Here is a 22,954-nt window from a genome sequence, read left to right as displayed (position 1 = left end):
ATTGAACCTAACATGGAGGTAAATACTTAGTTTGAATCACACAATTGTTATTTTATAGATTAAAATGGTCAAATATTGGAAATTGCATATGGTTCAATGTAAAGTTTTTTATCCTATGTAGTCCTAAGAGATTGAGGATGTTGTGTAAAGAATTCTAGAAACTGCCTGGCTGGCGTGGCTCAGTGGTTGAGCATCGACCTATGAACCAGGAGATCACAGTTCAATTCAGGGCACATGCTGGAGTTGCAGGCTCAATCCCTAATGTAGGGCATGCAGGAGGCAGCTGATCCATGATTCTCTCTCATCATTTCTCTCTCTCTCTCCCTCTCTGAAATCAATAAAATATATATTAAAACATTCTAGTAATTGACTCTAGAATGAACACAGAGGCTCAACCTTCTGTGTATTGTGTTAATCTCAAGGCACAAAAGCCAATTAGGGTGCCTTAGACAAATAAAGTAGAAAAAAAAGGGTTCCCATCTTAGTCAAATACAAGTGTATTTGAGACCAATGAAAAAACAATGTGACTTAATGAAGAAGTTGTCTAGCCATACAATGAAACAGTCTTCAGCCATAAAAAGGAATGAAGCTCAGACACGTGCTACAACATGGATGGACCTCAAACACATTATGTTCAGGGACACAAACCAGCACAAAGGCCCACCCATTGCATGATTTGACTCCATTTGTAGGAAACACCCAGATTAGGCAAATCCCTAGAGAAGGAAGTAGATTAATGGTTGCCAGAGGCAAGGGGAGGGGGGAATGGCAGTGACTGCTCAATGGGTGCAAGGTGACATTCTGGATAGTGGCAATGGGTGCACAAGATTTTGAATGTACTTAATGGCACAAAATTGTATGCTTTAAAATGCTTAAAATGGTAGATTTATGTTATCTATATATATATATAAAAGGCTAATATGCAAAGTGTCCCCTCGGGAGTTCGACCGGGAGACCGGGAGTTCGATTGCTCACTATGACGTGTGCTGACCACCAGGGGTGGCGCGGAACGAAGGAAGGCCCCAGCCAGCAGCTGGAAGGCCCCAATCGGCCCTGATAGCCAGTCAGGCCTAGGGACCCTACCCATGCACGAATTTCGTGCACTGGGCCTCTAGTGTATATATAATAAATAATAAAATACAAAACACTACAATAAAACAAAATCACTGTTAAAAACACACAATAAAACATGCGTGGGTATGCTAAGTGAAATAAGTCAGTCAGAGAAAGACAGGTATCACATGATCTCACTCATATGTGGAATCTAATGAACAAAATAAAGCGATGAACGGAGTGGATCCAGAGACATGGAAGCATGGGACAGAGTGTGGAATCTCACAGGGAAGGTGGGGGAGGGTGGGTGGAAGGTAATCTACTAAAGACCTTGTATGCATATATGTATAGCCCATGGACACAGACAATAGGGTGGTGAAGGCCTGGGGTAGGGGGTGGGGGTGTGCTGGAAGGGGTTAATGGGGGGGGGGGAAAGGGACATATGTAATACTTTCAACAATAAAGAATTATTTTAAAAAATAATAATAAATTTAAAAAGAAAAAAAACAAACAAACAAAACATGTGTGCATATATTCCTGGGTGGAGTTTTGCTTTAATACTGGGGGAAACCTGTTATTTTGAAAGTACCCCTCCACACCCATCCCATCCTTTGCTCTGAGGAATGTCAGAGGACTGCATGGATGGATGGTTTGACCCCCAGAGCTTTAATTCCGCCACCTAAGCGCTATATTTTAAGAGAATGGCTGCCCTTAAAACACACACAAAATACCACAAAACAACTCCAAATGGCTGCTGTTCAGAAAGAGCCGCTTTGAACACGCTCAACGTGACTTGGCAAGTCCTCCTGCAGAGCTGGAGCGATGACAGTGGTGTTCTCGTCGCTATCTTGGTAATTAGAGGCCAAGTTCAGTGATGATTAACGAGCAAATCAGACAGCAGTGAGCTCATTTGCTTTTGATGTGCAATTCTTTAGCTGAAGGGAAAACATGATTCTCCCGTGATGATGTGAAGCCGGCGATACTTACATCGGCACAATGAGGTGAGCACCAGTGAAGCGGTGATAATAAAGCCACCCTGCGCAGACCTGCCTAATTAGCCGAGATGTCAGAAGGCGGCAACGCCCCCTTCTCTGGCATTATTCGGGAATGAGGGCTTTCACACGTGTCAGGTTTAGTCTTCTCTGCATCTGAATTTTTAAATGCAATATTTTGCCATATTTTTCTAAAAGGTTCTACATAATTCCTTGCTTCGACAAAAAGGCATATTTAACAGAACTTAATTTCTTATGCATATCATTTCTGTGTAATCTTGGAATGCAGTGATGTCCCCATGGGACTATATAGGGTTATTTGCCCCTAAGGCAAGTGGCCCCATTTAGCAGAACTTGTCAAGATGGGATGCTTCACCCGGCTGGTGTGGCTCAGTGGTTGAACGTCGACCTAGGAACCAGGAGGTCACAGTTCTATTCCTGGTCAGGGCACAAGCCCAGGTTGTGGGCTCGATCCCCAGTAGGGGTTGTGCAGGAGGCAACTGATCCATGATTCTCTCTCATCATGGATGTTTCTCTCTCTCTCCCTCTCCCCTCCTCTCTGAAATCAATAAAAATAGATTTAAAAAAAAGAAATGTGGGTGGCTTCTCTCTTCTCCCTGCAGCTAGAGCATGCCCACTGCTCGGACCCTCATTCCCAGATCTGTTTACCAGGCACGAATGACAAACCTGGTAATCTGGGAAAAGCAGACAGCACACGAGAGAGCCACGGTAGTTAAGCAAATACCACTTTAAACGTAGTAAGTCTAACTAAGAATCCATATTAGTGCTTTTTTCTGATCCTGGACTCATGACTATTTCATGTAATCAACATACATTTTAAAAATTACATTCAGATCATAAAATCATAAGCTCTTCAATCTGAAGATTACTGAACTAGAAGCAACGAAGTATGGTCTTATTCCAGTGGCTGGAGTTACTTGTGGTTCATGGGAAATGTAAATCAGTCACGTCTGTACTTTTTTTTTTTTTTATGCTAATCCTCACCCGAGGCTATTTTCCCATTGAATTTTAGAGAGAGTGGAAGAGACGGGGAGAGACACAGAGAGAGAAACATCGATTTGAGAGAGACATATCAATTGGTTGCCTCCCACATGTGCCATGACTAGAGCCGGGATTGAGCCTGCAACCGAGGTACGTACCCTTGACCAGAATCGAACTCAGGACTCTTCAGTCCGAGGGCCGATGCTCTATCCACTGAGCCAAACTGGTTAGGGCAGTGGTCGGCAAACTCATTAGTCAACAGAGCCAAATACCAACAGTACAACGATTGAAATTTCTTTTGAGAGCTAAATGTTTTAAACTTAAACTTCTTCTAATGCCACTTCTTCCAAATAGACTCGCCCAGGCCGTGGTATTTTGTGGAAGAGCCACACTCAAGGGGCCAGAGAGCCGCATGTGGCTTGCAAGCCACAGTTTGCCGACCACGGGGTGAGGATGAAACTGCAGTTTTAACTCAGATCTCTCTTTGCCGCTGAAAAAATATACAATGCGCACCACTCAAAAACCTGGTGAATTAATTCTTAGCAACCTGCAGACCTGATCAGAAGCACTTCACAGCCTGTGGTGGAAATGATAAGTAATTACTATTTAGAATAATCAGGTTCTCCTGCTGCTAATTAATTTTAAGATTAGAAGGCCTCTAATTAACCCTTCACCCCTTTCCAAATCTGCTATTGCTAAGGTGGCCATGATAAGTGTGTGGCATGCTCCTGATGCTTTCAGATGCTCTTAGAAGTCGCTAGAACAGAGCTGGGGAAAAATGACATAAATAAGATTAATTCCTGAAACGGAAGTGTAAGGCCTTGAACTTGCAATCCCCGTAGCTTCACAGTACTACTCATATAGTAGGCGCTGGGGAAATGCCTGCTGATGACTTACTGGCCCATAGTCACCCCTGGATAACTTAGTTTGGAGTTACCCCTTAAAGCAGACCCTTAGACAGGATTCACAGGCAGGTAGCTGATTTGGGAGGCGCTCCCAGGAAGCATAGGTAGGAAAGTGGGGGGCAGGGAGCCAGGGAAGGGGGGTAACCCAATAAAGCATTCACTGTTCAGGCAGGCACCACTGGAAGCAACTGGACCACCGTGGGAACCAAGGCAGACCACGGGCCTGAGAGTTACACTGACTGAGGGAGAGGGGAAGCTGGGGTATTGATCCACCAGCTGCTGCCAGGCAGCGGTGGAATGGCTGCTCCTCTGGGAGTAGTAACTCCTCAGCACTTCCGGCACTTCCGGTGTGTTCCATGAGCATGCTCCCGTGGCCAGAAGCCCACAGGCAAAGAATCACTTGTTGTCTCAGCTGGAAATTGGGTTGACATGCTTGACATGGCACATGCTAAGTGAACATGGTTCCAGTTCTAATAGCGTCTGCTACACTGGGGCTTCCAAGAGGTCTGTAGCCTCCCTCGGGTGTGTGGAACATGCTGGAAGGTAGGCAGCAAGTGAGAGGCAGGAAAGTGGGTTCCTAAAGAAACCTGATTGAATTTTTTTAGAGAGAGGAAAAGGGAGGGAGAGAGAGAGAAACATCGATGTGAGTCACATCAATTGGCTGCTTCCCACATGTGCCCTTGACCGGGAATCAAATCCATGACCCCTTGGTTCACAGGCCAGTGCTCTAACCATTGAGCAAACTGGCCAGGGCGAGACTCTTTAAATACTTCTTGTTTCAGGTAAGGTTGAACTGGGAAGTTCTACATGTTTTGTTTTAAATATATTTTTTCTTGCTGTCAGAGAGGAAGGGAGAGGGAGAGAGAGATAGGAATATCAATGAGAAGAGTGAATAATTGATCGGCTGCCTCCTGCACGCCACATACTGGGGATTGAGCCCGAAACCTGGACATGTGCCCTTGACCAGAATTGAACCCAGGACTCTTCAGTCCTCAGGCCGACACTCTATCCACTGAGCCAAACCAGCTAGGGCTGAAATGGGCAATTGTAGACTTGGGAACTGGGGAAAGGAAAGAAGAAGCTGGCCAAGAAAGATCTGTAATAAAAATATAGTCACAGTACAAGGAAAGAAGATAGCACATCAGAACCATACAAATAAAATTCACGAGTAACGCAGAGATTCTCCTTCTAAAATTCCATATTGAGGAAATACTATTAGATACGGCTAATAATAATACTAAATACATAGATCCTGCTAAATATCAATAAATAGGATTTATACACAAAGATGTTCTTTGCAGAATTATTTATAATAGCAAAACATTAAAGGCATTATGAAGGGTTCTTTGATACAGAGTTGGTTAAGTAAATCAACATATGTTTTATAGCCACGTATATGATGTTTATGCAGAATTCTTGATGACATGGGAAAAAGCTTGGTATACGAAGTGAAAGAAGGAGAAGAAAATTGTACATATAATATGATCTCAATTGTTGACAAGGCATAGAACAAAAAGACTGGAAGGGAAAAGGCCAAAATGTTCCTATTGGTTGTTGCTAGGGAAAAGGTTTTCCGACACTTATTTGTCTACTTCTGTGTTTCCTTCTGTACTGGCACAATTTTTTTCTAAGAAATAAAGTAAAAATGGTGGACAGAGAGCCCTCCATATTATTTAAAATATAAGGCAGCGCCCTGACCGGTTTGGCTCAGTGTATAGAGCGTCGGCCTGCGGACTGAAGGGTCCCAGGTTCGATTCCGGTCAAGGGCATGTACCTTGGTTGCGGGCACATCCCCAGGGGGAGGTGTGCAGGAGGCAGCTGATCGATTTTTCTCTCTCATCGATGTTTCTGACTCTCTATCCCTCTCCCTTCCTCTCTGTAAAAACTCAATAAAATATATTTTTAAAAAAAATAAAATATAAGGCAGCAACCTGTTAAGAATGATTTCTGCTCAAAGAATTGTGGGGATCATAAGATCTTCCAGGCCCCCCTGACCTGGGCCTCCCTGGAGACTGATTTTTGTGACCGGATCATGTTGGGGTGCCCTGAGCTCAGATGGAATATGACAAGAAGGTGTGAACATCGGCTCTCTGTCTAGACTGGACCTCATTAGGAAGAGGAAACATTAAAAATGCGGGCCAGCAAATTATAAGGAAATAAAAATGCTAATTTTTATTGTCTGTAATAAAATCACATTTACGGGCGTTCTTTTGGTCTGCTGGGTCATCTGCTTCTGTATGTCAACCATGATTGCCAAGAGAATGTTTGGGAAGAAATAAAACTCAATTAAAATTTAAAAAACCACCAATTTGCTTCTAGAAAAATCTGAACACAAAACTATAAAATTTTGAAATGTCCTCTTCTCTCATCTGCTCTCCTCTCTACATGTAAGGTATCTATTTAAGTAACTTGGGGGGGTTAACTACATTATTTCAACTCCTACAACTCAAAAGAGGAAAGAGCCACTTTGGACTAGACCAGTAAGGGCAAACTTTAGGAGGGCCAGTGGTCCCCAGTTGGGGAGATTTTGCTCCCCGGGGAATATCTGGCAGTGTCTGGAGTCATTTTTGGTCCTCACAACTAGGGGAGGAGGTCCTACTACTGCCACCTAGTGGGTAGAGGCCAGGGTTGCTGGTCAACATCCTACAATGCGCAAAAGCAGCCCCCTTCCACAGAGAATCCGCCAGCCCAAATGGCCACAGTGCCAACATTGAGAGACGCTAAGGTAGCATTTAAAATGTGTGCTGAGACTTGAAGGGGGGGGAAGGATTCAACCAGGCTGAGGAGGTGGCGGGGTGGAGTGTGTTGTGGGCACTTCAGGAAGGGGGGTTAGTCAAAGGAAATCAAAGATGAGAATTCTTCTACAATAGCTGGGAGGGGAAGAGCGACTCTGAGAAGCAGAGGTAGAGCTGTTGGCTGTAAGAACATGCATCACTTGCTCCTCAATGGTGTGGCTAAGCATTGACTTTCAATATAGCACAACAGTGAGAGCCCCCTGAACGTCTAGAAAATTCCAGAGTATCTGTTCAAAGGAAGTTCCAGGACTTACCGATGGCAATGGGTATTCATATGTTGTTTTTAAAAATATATTTTTATTGATTTCAGAGAGGAAGGGAGAGGGAGAGAGATAGAAACATCAATGATGACAGAGAATCATTGATTGGCTGCCTCCCGCACGTCCCACACTGGGGATCAAGCCTGCAACCCGGGCATGTGCCCTGACCAGGAATCGAACCCGTGACCTCTTGGTTCCTGGGCCGACGCTCAACTGCTGAGCCGCACCAGGCTGGGCAATGGGTATTCATATCAATAACAAGTCATGCAGACTCAAACGGCAAACAGAGCAAGCAAGGCCACAAGACACAACCCTTAACTTCAATGCAGAACTCCCCTCTCTTTCTTTAAGTCCAATGCATGGGGCAAAAATAACCTAGTTTGGACTCAGGTTCTGACCTTGCATTTCTAACCTATATATCTATATAATAAAAGCGTAAGCAACCATTACAGTGAAACGACCAGAACGACCGGTCACTATGATGTGCACTGACCACCAGGGAGCAGACACTCAATGCAGGAGCTTCCCCCTGGTGGTCAGTGAGCTTCCACAGGGGAAGTGCTGCTCAGCCAGAAGCCGGGCTCACGGCTGGCGAGTGCAGCGGCAGTGGCGGAAGCCTCTCCCGCCTCCACAGCAGCACTAAGGAGCAGCGAGCCAAGTGGTAAGGAACAGCGAGCAGGAGGGCGGTAAGGAGTGAGGGGTCCTGGACTGTGAGAGGGATGTCCACCTACCAGCAGGTGGACATCCCCCAAGGGGTTCCAGACTGTGAGAGGGTGCAGGCTGGGCTGAGGGACACCCCCCCCCGCGCACAAATTTCATGCACCGGGCCTCTAGGATATATATAAAAGCCTAATATGCAAAGTGTCCCCTCAGGAGTTCGACCAACTGGGAGTTCGATCACTCGCTATGACATGCACTGACCACCAGGGGGAGGCACGGAACAAAGGAAGGCCCTGTTCGGCAGCTGCTAGGGACACTACCTGTGCACGGATTTTGTGCACTGGGCCTCTAGTAGGTTATAAAGTGGAGAGAGAGAATTCAGGAAAGGCAAAGTAAACCTGAGGTTCCCCCAGGAACTTATAATGGGCCAATCAGTTGCTTATTAAAGACATTTCCATTGGCTTGACCAAAACGGATTTTCCCACTGCAAAGCAATGAAGTGAGTATAGGATTGAAATAAGTGTGAGTGACATCTTGGATAATGGAAATAATCTAAACACACAGGTGACCTCTCTTTTCCAGGGAAGGCATCATGGAATCAGGAGATGGAGCAGGGAGGCCCTTGAATGGATCTAACCTTCTCCTCATTCAGCTGAGGAAGTCAGGAATTCTGAGCAAGTATAAGCATCGCCCATTATATTGTTGGGAACTAGATCTCAAATCTTGGTTCTCTTACATGCTGTTTTCAAATCAAAAGGTGTGTGGCGTGGCTGGCGTGGCTGAGTGGCTGAGCATCGACCTATGAACCAGGAGGTCACGGTTTGATTCCTGGTCAGGGCACATGCCTGGGTTGCGGGCTTGATCCCCAGTAGGGGGCGTGCAGGAGGCAGCCAATCCATGATTCTCTGTCATCATTGATATTTCTATCTCTCTCTCCCTTTCTTTCTGAAATCAATAAAAATATATCTATTGTTAAAAAGGTGTGTGTGTGTGTGTGTGTGTGTGATGTTAAAGAGATGGAACTAAAAGTAACAGTCAGTATGAGGCTGAGATGTTTATATATATGATCTTCTCCATGGCATAATTTGTTGTCTGGCTAATTCTATTTGTGCTCTGATTAGAATCTTGGGTACATGTTGTTTGCTGTCCCAAATGCCTAGCACATAGCACTTAGGAGGAACATTCTGGGATGAGGAGATGAAGAGTTTGGTCATAAGGTGGAGATTGGCAGATACCAGAGCCTTTTCATTGATGTCGGAACACTCCAACTCTATGGGGAAGAAAACAAGCGCAACCACGTGGCAACTCTATAGAAGCAGAAAGTAAATTAGCGGCGGCCTGGGAATGAGGGCGGGAAGGGTTTCATTGCAAATGGGAGTGGGGGATCTCATTGGGGTGATAGAAATGTTTTCAAACTGGATTGTGATGAAGTCTGCGTACTTCAGTAAATTTCATAAAGATCCTTGAATTGTACATTTCAAAGGGGTGACTTTTATGGTATGTGTTACACCATGATAAAGTTTCAAAAGAAAATCATGGGCCCCAGCCTGTTTGGCTCAGTGGATAGAGCGTCGGCCCTCAGACTGAAGGCTCGCGGGTTAGACTCCGGTCAAGGGCACGTACCTTGGTTGTGGTTGTGGGATCGATACCTGGCCCTGGTAGGGGCTTGTGTGGGAGGCAACCAATCGATGTGTCTCTCTCACATCGATGTTTCTCTCTGTCTGTCTCCTCCCTCCCTTCCACTCTCTCTAAAAATCAATGGAAAAATATCCTCCGGTGAGGACCAACAACAACAACAACAAAATCATGGGAATTGAAGGGAGCATGATTTTAATAACTCCCCACCCCCCTGACCAAGGCTGCAGAATGAAATCTTGGTGGCCCTATTACCTCTAATACCCACCTTTTAGAGCAGGTCTCACAGAACTATCTAGAGTTCTCTACCAAATTATCTAGATGGGGGTAAGAAAAACGATCATGGCCCTAGCTGGTTTGGCTCAGTGGACAGAGTGTCAGCCTGCGGACTGAAGGGTCCCGGGTTCGATTCCAGTCAAGGGCACATGCCTGGGTTATGGGCTCAGTCCCCAGCAGGGGGCGTGCAGGAGGCAGCCGATTAATGATTCTCTTTCATCATTGATGTTTTTCTCTCTCTCTCTCTCTCTCCCTCTCTGAAATCAATAAAAATACACTGAGTGGCCAGATTATTATGATCTCTGAACTCATAATAATCTGGCCACTCAGTGGATATCCTATATAATAAAAGGCTAATATGCAAATTGTCCCCTCGACCAGGAGTTCGACCAGCAGGCAGGCCGGCCAACCGCCCATGTCCCCTCCCCCTGGCCAGGCTGGCCAGACCCCACCCATGCACAAATTCATGCACCAGGCCTCTAATATATATACTGTATATATACACTGAGTGGCCAGATTATTATGCGTTCAGAGATCATAATAATCTGGCCACTCGGTGTATATTAAAAAAAAAAAAAAGAACAGAAAAACAATCATGCTTCAATCCCCTAACATGGGACACTCCCATTAGACTTGTGATTCTTAAGCTGGAAACTTCAAGAAAGTCTTGAGTTTTGTGCCATTTGCAGAGCTGAGCGTCGCATAGGACGGAACAGCCGATTTGGAAGATACTTAGAAAATGCACTTTCTCTTCTCTCCAGTGACTGGGGTTGCTATCGTGAAGAACAACATACAAATACTCCTGACTCGTGACTACTTTTTCTCTGCTGTCATTTCTCATCGTGTGTTACTGGACGGAGGGGCAGACAGGAGCCTGAGACCAGGTGGGGGCACTTCTACTCGCAGGACACTTACGGGGTAAGGCTGGATGACAGTCAGCAGTATCGATTCTTTGCAGCTTCTGTAAAAGAGAAGAAAACAAACACATTTATGAAAGGCCCAGGGACAGCTTTCTTTGGGAACGAAACGTGGGATTCGTTGGCGAATGGCACTTGGACTCAAAGGGCAAAGAATCCAGCAGCTCGGAAGCAGGCTTGCAGACCAGAGAGAAATCCACAAGCAAGTGGCCACCCAGGGACAGCAGCAGCCCGGCCCGACCGACTGCCAGCTTCCCACGCGGTTCACGTTGAGCGATACGATCTGCGATGCCAACAGCCCGGCCTTAAAATAAATCCGTGGAGGGCAGATTGGTTTTAGAAGCTTCAACTCAGTCTTTTTATACTTTTCTCTGCTCTCAAAATTGATTTTCCCCTCCAGATTTTCCTTTGCTGCTTAAAAATTTCTGTGAAATTTTCTGTAAGGGGGATGATAGATTTTTTAAATTCTATCCATTGCCCTAGTTGGTTTGGCTCAGTGGATAGAGCATCGGCCTGCAGACTGAAGGGTCCTGGGTTCGATTCTAGTCAAGGGCATGTACCTTGGTTGAGGGCTCGATCCCCGGTAGGGGGTGTGCAGGAGGCAGCCAATCAATGTTTCTCTCTCATCGTTGATGTTTCAATTTCTCTCTCCCTCTCCCTTTCCTCTCTGAAATCAATAAAAATATATTTTTTAAAAATTCTATCCATTCATTGAACACCGTTATTTTCTCAGGATCAGCATCATGAAAGAAAATGGCACTGTAGGTTTTTATGTAAAAGCAGTATCCCAGCCCTGGCCGGTGGGCTCAGTGGATAGAGCGTCAGCCTGCGGACCAAAGGGTCCGGGGTTCGATTCCGGTCAAGGGCATGTACCTCGGTTGCGGGCTCCTCCCTGGTCGGGGCTCGTGCAGGAGGCAACCAATCGATGTGTTTCTCTCACATCAATGTTTTTCTCTGTCTCTCCCTCTCCACTCCACTCTCTCTAAAAATCAATGGAAAAATATCCTCAGATGAGGATTCACAAAAAAATAAGTAAATGAATAAAATAAAATAAAATAAAATAAAATAAAATCTCTATATATAAAAGCCTAAGTGACCATTACAACCAGATGACTGGACAACCAGCCAGTAGCAATGACACGCACTGACCACCAGAGGGCAGACACTCAACGCAGGAGCTGCCCCTGGTGGTCAGTGCACTCCCACAGCCAACCTCCACAGCCGGCCAACCTCCCACGGTCCCTCCCCCTGGCCGATCTGCCCCAATCAGCCCCAATCACCGGCCAGGTGGAGGGATCTCACCCATGTACGAATTCGTGCACCGGGCCTCTAGTAAAAAATAAATAAAATAAAAGCAGCATCCCAGGAAACATGACTTCCCATACTATGACTTACTGGGTCCGTGGTAAGGACGCCCGCAACCTTGGGAGATAAATAATTCAGACAGGTCCTCACGGGGAAGTATTTTCACAATAGGGAACGCTTTGTAGCTAAAGGCAGACCTGTGTAATATAATGGTTTATTTAATTTCCCCCAAGTAACCCGAACCTTTCAAAGAACTCCAACCCTTGGGGGGAATCATATTATGGGCCAGAATCATTTTTCTTCCCTCCTCCCTCTGATCCTTCTTTAGCACGAGGGGGAGGCAGGTCAGTTGCCACTTTGCCGAGGAAGAGCGGCCTTTTCCTGCTCTGGGCGGTAATTAATTCCCTGCGCGGTGATTTATTTCCCAAGCAAATGGAGCGAAGGGCGTCTGCTGCGGGCCGTTCCCTTGGAGAAGCCGCTGCAAATCGCATCTCCCACACGAGCTGCCCTGCGGTTTGACCCGCTCATGGCTGGCTGCGGGGGGAGCATGTTCTACTGACTCCACCGAAGCCAGCAGCCATGGGGGTGGACCCTGAGGGAGGGACTGGGGAGGAGAGAGGGGGAGAAATCAGCAGACCTGAAAGAGCAGGGCTAAAACTCAAAGAATTCGCCCTGGCTGCTTTGGCTCAATGGATTGCCTCGGCCTGCGGACTGAAGGGTCCAAGGTTAGATTCCGGTCAAGGGCACATGCTGGGGTTGCAGGCTCAATCCCCAGCAGGGGGTGGGGGGTGCAGGAGGCAGCCAATCAGTGATGTTTCTCTCCTCATCATTGGTGCTTCTTGTTTTTTAAAAAAATATATTTTATTGATTTTTTACAGAGAGGAAGGGAGAGGAATAAAGAGTTAGAAACATCAATGAGAGAGAAACATCGATCAGCTGCCTCCTGCACAACCCCTACTGGGGATGTGCCCGCAACCAAGGTACATGCCCTTGACCCGAATCGAACCTGTGACCCTTCAGTCTGCAGGCTGACGCTCTATCCACTGAGCCAAACCGGTTAGGGCTCAATGATATATTTTTTAAAAAACCTCAAAGAACTTGAGATACAGCGAGCACACTTGGGATGATTGCAGGGAGGCTGTTGAGTGGCCCATCTGCTCCCATGAGTTCCCAGCTGCTAAGCACTGGCCGCGAACCCCAGTACAAGGAGCAGACAGCCAGAATTCCCACTCAATGGGGTACCAGGGCCACAGTGTCATCAGAGGAGAATCCAGCGGGTAAGATGCATGATCAGGCATTATTGGTGAGCATGTCAGCGCGCGCATCTGCACGAGACAGTATGAAATATAACACCATTTACACAGGCTCAAAATACCCCCCCAAAACAGCATCAATACATCTGTAATAACCCAATAAAAAATGACAGGATGCACACTAAACATATCAGAATGTTTTCTCTTGGGGGAGATAGGAGTGGGTGTGAGCATAAATAAATAAAACCAGAGACGGGCCTTGCACGGTCTATGATGATAATCATTTATGCCATGAATTTATGACTTTGATGAATTCAACTCTCTTCTCTGTAGCTGTGATTTTAAAAAAATCAGAACTTGAAAAAAGATGAAACTGGGGGCGGGGCGGAGGTGGGCCATGTCAGCAAACTTCTAAGCTGTTTAAGGGGAAGCGGCCCTTGGAGATCTCCAAAATAATCCCTCATTTGCTCACCAAGATAATGGAGAACCAACTCTTTGGGCCTAGCGCACTGCACTGAACTACCTCTGCTTTGCTCGATTTCACACAGCTCCTGGACTCCCACTGTTGCCCATGCAGCTCTCTCCAAGAGAGAAATGACTAAGCAGAAATATGCAGGCGTGGCTCAGTGGTTGAGCGCTGACCCAGGAACCAAGAGGTCTCAGATTCAATTCCGGGTCAGGGCACATGTCCCGGATGTGGGCCCAACCCCCAGTAGGGGGCTTGCAGGAAGCAGCCGATGGATGATGTTCCTCTCTCTCCTCAATGTTTCTATCTCTCTATCCTTCTCTCTTCCTCTCTAAAAGTCAATAAAAACATACACTGAGTGGCCAGATTATGATGATCTCTGAATGCATAATAATCTGGCCACTCAGTGTATATCTTATATAATAAAAGGCTAATATGCAAATGGTCCCCTTGACCAGGAGTTCGACCAGGAGGCAGGCCGGCCAACCGACCATGTCCCCTCCCCCTGGCCAGGCTGGCTGGAACCCACCCATGCACGAATTCATGAACCGGGCCTCTAATACACACACACACACACACACACACACACACACACACACACACACACACACTCTGAGTGGCCAGATTATTATGCATTCAGAGATCATAATACTCTGGCCACTCAGTGTATATTAATAATGAAGAACATGCAGAAACCAACACAAACAGAAGCAAAGTACTGCTTCGTAGCCTTCACTCAAGTTTCCTTAGTTCGTAGGACACGAGAAACATCCAGCAGATGAGAAATGGGATAGAGCTCCACTGACTGAAGAATTGGTGAGTGTGGCAGCTGTGGTAGTGGGCCTGGCCATCCTGCCTGGCCTCTTCCACCCAAGTCTGCTCCCAGAGCCCTCGGCAGCAGGCAATGGGCCCCCGGACCTCATCCTTTGGCTGACTGGGTTGGAATAAGCCAATCAGACTTCCTTTCTTCAGAATCAGAACTAGGAGCACAGCCAAAGAGTCACATTCATGGCTGAATAAGAGGATAGGGTACAGATGCTGGTGGTCCCCTGAGCAGTCCTGGTTCCCACCATTAATGAGGGCTTGTTGCTCACCATTCTGTTAGAAATAGAATAATAGATGTCAAACATCGCAGTATATCTATCCGCAGTTTTGGGAATGGGCTTTTATTTGTTTTCTCTCATCTCTAAGTAGCTAATTATCACCTGCCAGCCAAGAAGAATATACTCCACAGCACTTTGGGTCCCTTAGGATGCCTACCCCAATTCTAGGGGGAACAAAGATTGAAGCCATATGTATTCACATGTTCCAGGATGCTGAGAGGGTGCAGGCAGGTTCAGCTGAGGCCTCATGCCAATACATGCCCATCACCCCTACATGCCAAAGCCAGGTGCTGCAGGACTTTCAAAGGAAGCCTTAAAACCCAGAGTTTGGCCCCAGCCGGTGTTGCTCAGTGATTGAGCATCGACCTATGAACCAGGAGGTCACAGTTTGATTCCCGGTCAGGGCACATGCCCGGATTGCAGGCTCGATTCCCAATAGGGGGAGTGTAGGAGGCAGCGGATCCATGATTCGCTCTCATCATTGACGTTTCTCTCTCTCTCCCTCTCCCTTCTTCTCTCTGAAATCCATTAAAATGTATTTAAAAAAAAAAAAAAAACAGCGAAAGAGAGAGTCCTTTGGCAAGATGTAGGTTACAATCTATGTAACATAATCATGGAAGTGACACCCCATCACCTTTGCTGTATTCTGTTGGTTAGAGGCAAATCATAGGTCCCATCCATACTAAGAAAGGGGAATATGCGAAGCCATGGCTATCAGGAGGCAAGGATCATTGGGGACCATCTTAAATTCTGTCTGCCAGACTAACAGAGAGATTCATAACCAATTAAAATATATCTCGAGAGTAGTATCCACCCATGAATTCACCACACAGATTTTTTTTTTTGTCCAGAACCTCAGAAAGAAGCATTGCTCAGTATACCTTGTTAATTTGAAAGCATTTTTCAAAATGTCTATTATATTTATGGCATTAAGAGTCTTTGTGTCTACAGTCATTCTCGGCCAATTGCCTGAAACATAAACTAGACTGATTTTTAATGTTACCATTTAATGAATAAACGAAGTTATTTCAATTGATATAAAATATTTTACTGTTATTTATCATGTAGACTGTGTACACGCCTTTTTTTCTATTTTCTCTCCTCTATAATTATTTGATTAGAACCTGCCAGACAAGAAAAATTAACTTCATAATGTTTTGTATCCCTTAGAATCCCGAGCCCTAAGATCCTAGGAGGAAAATAAGATCTAAACCGTTTTAAAATAGCTTCCCCAGAAAAATTAGAATCGATAATGGATGATGCCCCAGTCAAGTAATCAGATAACTTCTTTTTATGAAGGCCCCAAACAGCTAGAGACTTCAAAAATCCAGTTAGAAGCACATTTAGAGAAGTATTATTTCATAATAAATTCCAAGTGAATTTTCCACTTTTGAGAATAACTTCAAATTGCAGTGCCAATATTTTTTAAATGGTTCCATTTGTTACACACATCGTTTTAATCCCTGAGTCACATGCTGACCTGCAGGGGAAAATATAATCTAAGATACCCTAAGCGACTCCTATCAAATTTGCCTGAAATTCCTCTCTCTTCATGCCTTTAACAAAAGTCTTTTCTTATCCTTTTGTGATGGAGAGTCCTTTGACACATTTTGGAACACCAGCATCAGTGGCTGCAGGTCCTGGTTTGTGTCCCATTTTTAAATTTCATTGGATGTGATTCTGCTACAACAAGCAAAGTGATGTGAGGAAGCAGCTCAGATTCTAATGAGGTTATTGGTATTAAAACCCCTTTCAGCCAGCCCTAGGTGGTTTGGCTCAGTGGATAAAGCATCAGCCTGAGGACTGAAGGGTCCAGGGTTCGATTCAAGTCAAGGGCACATGCGGGTTGTGGGCTCTGTCCCCAGTGGGGGCGTGCAGGAGGCAGCTTCTTAATGATTCTCTCTCATCATTGATGTTTCTATCTCTCTCTCTCCCTTCTTCTCTGAAATCAATAAAAATATCCTATATAATAAAAGGCTAATATAAAAATTGACCAAACGGCGAAATGACCGGTTGCTATGACATGCACTGACCACCAGGGGGCAGATGCTCAACGCAGGAGCTGTCCCCTGGTGGTCAGTGCACTCCCACAGGGGGAGCGCCGCTCAGCCAGAAGCTGGGCTCATGGCTGGCGAGCACAGCAACAGTGGTGGGAGCCTCTCCTGTCTCCGCGGCAGCACTAAGGATGTCAGTTGGACATCTCCCAAGGGCTTCCAGACTACGAGAAGGTGCAGGCCAGACTGAAGGACCCCCCCCCCCCCAGTGTACAAATATCGTGCACCAGGCCTCTAGTATTTTTTTTTAATTTCTTTATTGATTAAGGTGTCACATCTTTGTCCTCATCCCCCCATTCCCATCCCACACCCCTCCCCACGGATGCCCCCACCCCCTGTTGTCCTTAACCATTGGTTAGGCTCGTATGCATGCACACAAGTCCTTTGATTGATCTCTCCCCCTTACCCCCACCCTTCCCTACCCTCCCTCTGAGGCCCGACAGTCCGATCGATGCCTCCTTGTTTCTGGGTCTGTTCTTGTTCATCAGTCTATGTTGTTCATCATTTCCCCTAGATGAGTGAGATCATGTGTTACTAGAAGTATACTTATAAGAACCGAATGTGAGACGAGCAATAATAGTTATGCTGACAGGCAAATGAATCAGTCTGTAGTGAGTTTCTTTCTGGACCAACAGTTCTTTTGAGACCCAATTTCAATGTCCACCAGTTCCTTATGTGTACATGTCGGCACTGACCCCTCAGCTCTGGATGGTGGACAAATGGTGGTAATGCAGGTCCGACTCCCTCTGGTTTGGCCTCACCCGGACTCAGGGGCGCGCGCAGGCCTCTAGTATTAATAAAATAAAACCCCTTTCAGCAATGAAGCTAAAACTCATGTTTTCTTTTCCTTAGAGCAGCATAGCTTGGCACTTTTCTTTAACTGACTTTCCACTCTGTACTTAACGTGATTTTAATATTGCAATATAATCACATTGGCCCGTGCTAGTGTCTATTTCCCTTCGAGCCCAACTGGATCCCTTGATCAACTCAGAGACTGATAGGAAGTTAATGGAGTTGTGCAGAGCCTGGAGGTTTCTTCAGAGATTGAGAAGACAAAGCAAACACAAAATAACTAAAATATATAGGAAATACTTTGTGCCGAAATTCAAGAGATTTTCTTTAAATAAAAAGTCCAAATAAGTGAACTGTAAGATTTTAAACTGCAAAAGTGGAAGTAAGGAATCAACCTATGTAGGCTGAAAGGTTAGACTTTAAAAGGCCACATGTAGCCTGGGTAGGCAGGTCAGTTGGTTAGAGCGGTGGTCGGCAAACTCATTAGTCAACAGAGCCAAATATCAACAGTACAAGGATTGAAATTTCTTTGGAGAGCCAAATTTTTTAAACTTAAACTTCTTCTAACGCCACTTCTTCAAAATAGACTCGCCCAGGCTGTGGTATTTTGTGGAAGAGCCCAACTCAAGGGGCCAAAGAGCCGCACGTGGCTCGCGAGCCGCAGTTTGCCGACCACGGGGTTAGAGCATCATTCTGACACTCCAAGATTGCAGGTTCGATCCCCAGTCAGGGCACATACAAGAAGCAACCAATGAGTGCAGAAATAAATGAAAGAACAAATTGATGTTTCTCTCTCTCTCTCTCTCTCTCTCCCGTCCTCAAATAAATATAAAACAATTTTTTTTTAGCTAAAGACAAAATCTAGATGTAATTCAGGGCTATCTATGAAAGGACTTTGTAAACTGTGAAATGACATTCGATGTAACTCCAAAGCTTGATGTGCAGTATTTTCATTTGGAATGACAGGTGATCAGGTCCAGGAAACGTACCGTTACTTGTAAGGTGAATTCACACAAACGTAAGATTCCTTCTTCTTGCACTTCAGAGTTCTCCAGAGAGATTAGGATCACACTCCTTTTTGGCAAGCTAGTGCCTCTCAGGCCTTCAGCTCTCTGAGGTGGACAGCCACCGGTGATGGAAAAAGAACCGGTTAACAGCATTTCTCCAATGATGCTTTGCTGCATTCCTGGGGGATCGCGAAGCCACTAGGAAAGGATGCCTTCTATTTTCCTATCTGAATCTGGAGGTGTGAAAAGTACACGAAGCTTCTTGTGACTGATAACGGGCCGTGGCACAGAGCCAGCCTAGTCAACTGCCGGCAAAGCCCTTCATTTTTTTTAAAAAAATATATTTTATTGATTTTTCACAGAGAGGAAGAGAGAGGGACAGAGAGTTAGAAACATCGATGAGAGAGAAATATCGATCAGCTGCCTCCTGCACACCCCCCACTGGGGATGTGCCCGCAACCAAGGTACATGCCCTTGACCGGAATCGAACCTGGGACCCTTGAGTCCACAGGCCGACGCTCTATCCACTGAGCCAAACCGGTCTCGGCAAAGCCCTTCATTTTTACAGAAGCTTCCATAGGACTGCTTGGAATGGAGATTTAATGCTTCATCTTGTGACCTTCCCAACACTCTGAACAGCTTGTAATTACCCACTGTATCAACGCCTCACAGATACTGAAATCATTAGCTGGACAGAATGGAAACGGCTAGCAAATGGCCAAACATCAAACATGGTCAACACATGCAAGCTGTATCATTCCCTCCTGATCTTGTGACGTGTGTATCTCTTTAATTCAGTGAACTCCAGTAGCCTTCCTTTACCTTGTCCTTTTACTCTTCTTAGTGTCCGACTGAGCTGCTTCTGTTCTGCTGGCTAATGGAACAGGTTGCAGCCCATCCGTACACGCTGGCCCATCTACACACACATTCTCAAGTGCATGTGGAGACAAGTGCTCTTATGACTGAAAGGCATCATGCTGAACAAATGATCAATATACACTGAGTGGCCAGAGTATGATGATCTCTGAACAAATAATAATCTAGCCACTCAGTGTCTATCCTATAGAATAAAAGGCTAATATGCAAATTGTCCCCTCGACCAAGAGTTCGACCAGCAGGCAGGCCAGCCAACCACCCATGGCCCCTCGCCCTGGCCAGGCTGGCTGGACCCCACCCATGCACGAATTCATGCACCGGGCCTCTAATATATATATATACTGAGTGGCCAGATTATTATGCGTTCAGAGATCATCATAATCTGGCCACTCAGTGTATGTCTCACACACAGAGGCTGGAGAAGACCTTGTATGCATATATGCATGGCCCATGAACACAGATAATAGGGTGGTGAAGGCCAGGGGTGGTGGGGGTATATAGGGAGGGGAGGGACTGGCTGGAGGGGGTCAATAGGGAAAAAAAGGGGACATATGTAATACTTTCAACAATAAAGATTTTTTTAAAAAAATAATAAAGGAGGGGGCAGTTTGGCCAGCTGGACCTGATTGTTGGAAGGCACCCAGAGATAGAAAAGATGCTAAGGGACATGAAATTCCACCGCATAAACCTTGCAGCAGCCCATTAGCCCATTCTCTCCTCCCCCCCCCCCCCCTTTGAATCCTCACCCGAGGATATTTTTCCATTGATTTTTAGAGAGAGTGGAAGAGAGAGGGAAAGACAGAGAGACATATCGATGTGAGAGAAACACATCTATTGGTTGCCTCCTGCACACACCCTGACCAGGGCCTGGGCTGGGGAGGAGCCTGCAATCAAGGTACGTGCCCTTGACCCAAATCGAACCTGGGACCCTTTGGTTCCAGGCCGATGCTCTATCCACTGAGCCAACCGGCTAGGGCAGCAGCTCATTCTCTTGAAAAAAATTGTTTTTATAGTTTATACCTAAAATTAAGAAATACTATATTTTTCCAAAAATATATGATGAGTTCTAAAGATTTCAACTAATACCATTTCAATACTTCCCCAAACGTATCCCCCTGTGCCCTAGTGTACATAAAACTGGACAAAACTTCGAACAACAGCAACAACCACAAAGCAAGTCGATTAATAGCAAATATGTCCTGAATGATTACCATGTGCCCAACCTTGTACTACATATGTTACTTGTGCTGCGTCATTCAAGCCTCTGATAACCTGGTAAACAAGGTACCATCATGCCCATTTCAGAGATGAGGAAACTGAGGTCCAGAGAGATCAAGGAGATGGTCCCAGTTCACATTCAGTAACTGGCAGAACCAGAACATGGACCTGTGCTTTCGGACTCCAAAGCCCGGGCCCTTAAGGTGTCGTGGAGAAATTCGGATACGGGGCTAAAGGCACAGAACCTACACTGAGTGGCCAGATTATGATGATCTCTGAACGCATAATAATCTGGCCACTCAGTGTGTATTCTATATAATAAAAGGCTAATATGCAAATGGTCCCCTCGACCAGGAGTTCGACCAGTACGCAGGCTGGCCAACCACCCATGTCCCCTCCCCCTGGCAAGGCTGGCCGGACCCCACCCATGCACGAATTCATGCACCGGGCCTCTAATATATATATATATATATATATATATATATATATATATATATACATACACACACACACACACACACACTGAGTGGTCAGAGTATTGTGCGTTCAGAGATCATCATAATCTGGCCACTCAGTGTAGAAGACACCAGAGTGGCAATGGGGCAGCCCTGGTAACACCTCCTAGTGTGGGGCGCATCATTAGTACTTAAAGGAGCTTCTGTTTCTCGTACAGTTTTGGGAAAACCACATCGCCCCTCTGGGCTTCCTCTTCTTCATCTAGAAGAGGAAGGTGCTTGGACTAAATTAGCGGTTTTCACATTGTGCTCCACGGAACGCTTCTCACCTCTTCCGAGAGGGAGAGGCCCTGGACACCCCTGTGTCCTTTCAACCAGAACCCCCACTGCTCTGTGCACTGGGACTGGGGTTAGGGTTCTGTTGAAGAAAGAGATCCACTGCGAGAAGCAAGTAGGAAAACCCATGGACAGGATGCTTGCTACTGGTTCATCCAATTGCAACTGGCCTCTGTCTGCAATTCTAAAGCACATTCTGAATTTCCATAAAGGCGTCCAGCATTCTCTTCCAACTTGAACTTACTTTCCTCAATGAAAAGCAAAGAAACCAGGTAGGGCGCTTTTTTATTCTTTATATTTTAAGAGTGACAATAATATCACCTCTATTTTTATATTGCAAAGGTAGAGCATTTCAGTAATAATCACAACACCCTAGAGGTAGGCACTACCGTTATCCCACTTTTACTGATGAGGAAATGAGGCTCAGAGAGGCTACAGCACTTGCAAGAAGTCGCATGGCCAGAAAGCGCAGGCTGTTACTTGCCTGACCCTAGCCTTTGGACGCGGACAATGACTGGCTTTGGCCAATGGAAGAGGCACAGAGGAGAGCTGACTGTGTGAGTCGCCTTGTGTGTTCCTGCTTGCCCATCCTGCTCTGTGTTGCCATGTGCAGCACACCCTGGCTGGCACCCTGGCCCAAAGAGGATGACACACCTGTGGAGTGGACGTCAGCCTAATCTTCAGCTTTCAGGCAAATCCCTATGAGATCAGTGGAGCCATCCCAACCGGTTTTTAGACGCACGAGGAAGAAATGCTTATTTCCAGACAGAAAAGACAAAAATTGGCCTGGCCGGTGTGGCCCAGTGGTTGAGCGTTGACCTATGAACCTGGAGGTCACGGTTCGATTCCCAGGTGGCGGGCTCCATCCACAGTGTGGGGCGTGCAGGAGGCAGCCGATCCATGGTTCTCTCTCATCATTGATATTTCTCTCTCTCTCTCTCCCTTCCTCTTTGAAATCAATAAAAATATATAAAAAAGACAAATATTATATGATTCCACTTATATGAAATAGCTGGAATAGACCGATTCATAGACACAGAAAGTAGATTAGTGGTGACCAGAGAAGGGGTGGAGGAAGGATCAGAATTTTCTCTTAATGGGTACAGAGTTTCAGTTTTGGACGATGAAAAAGTGTTGGAAACAGGTAGTGGTTATGGTTAGGGGAATGAATGCCTCTAAACCATACACTTCCAAGTGGCAAGTTTCATGTTATATATATTTTACCACAATAATTAAAAAAAAAGAAATGCTTTTTGTTATTAGCCACTGAGATCTTAGGGTTATTTGTTATGAAGCAACAGCTGACTGATACAGCTTCTGTCTAAAAGGCATTAGAGAGAGAGAAGAATGAGAATTTGGTTTAACATCGACTATGAGTAGGAGAAGAAGGATGAGGGGGAAATGAAATCTCTCCAGGTTAAAAATAAATTAGGCTGTGGGCCACGGAAGGATGGGATGGTGGCAGCCATGAAAAGAGACCCTTTGCAAGTGGCTGGTGCCATTTCTGGGTCATTCCCACGGCAACACTGCTGTCAGGGGCATGTGCGATGACAGGGGGAACTCAGCGAGCTGGGAACAGCTTTCCAACATTCAA

At 45.8% G+C, this 22,954-nt stretch overlaps 1 protein-coding gene across 1 annotated transcript in view; it reads right to left on the bottom strand.

Annotated features, from left to right (window-relative positions):
* Positions 1-22,954, bottom strand: part of FRMPD4 (FERM and PDZ domain containing 4) — a 192,595-nt gene that overhangs the window by 40,504 nt on the left and 129,137 nt on the right. Inside the window, exon 4 of the mRNA XM_054715456.1 lies at positions 10,494-10,539. Within this exon, the coding sequence (XP_054571431.1) occupies positions 10,494-10,539 (46 nt within the window). The remainder of the gene's footprint in view (positions 1-10,493; positions 10,540-22,954) is intronic.

This window comes from Eptesicus fuscus, chromosome 1, assembly GCF_027574615.1.
Source record: "Eptesicus fuscus isolate TK198812 chromosome 1, DD_ASM_mEF_20220401, whole genome shotgun sequence".
Lineage (NCBI taxonomy): Eukaryota > Metazoa > Chordata > Mammalia > Chiroptera > Vespertilionidae > Eptesicus > Eptesicus fuscus.
The sequence above is the reverse complement of the archived record's forward strand: the minus strand, read 5'-3'. Positions and strand labels throughout refer to the sequence as shown.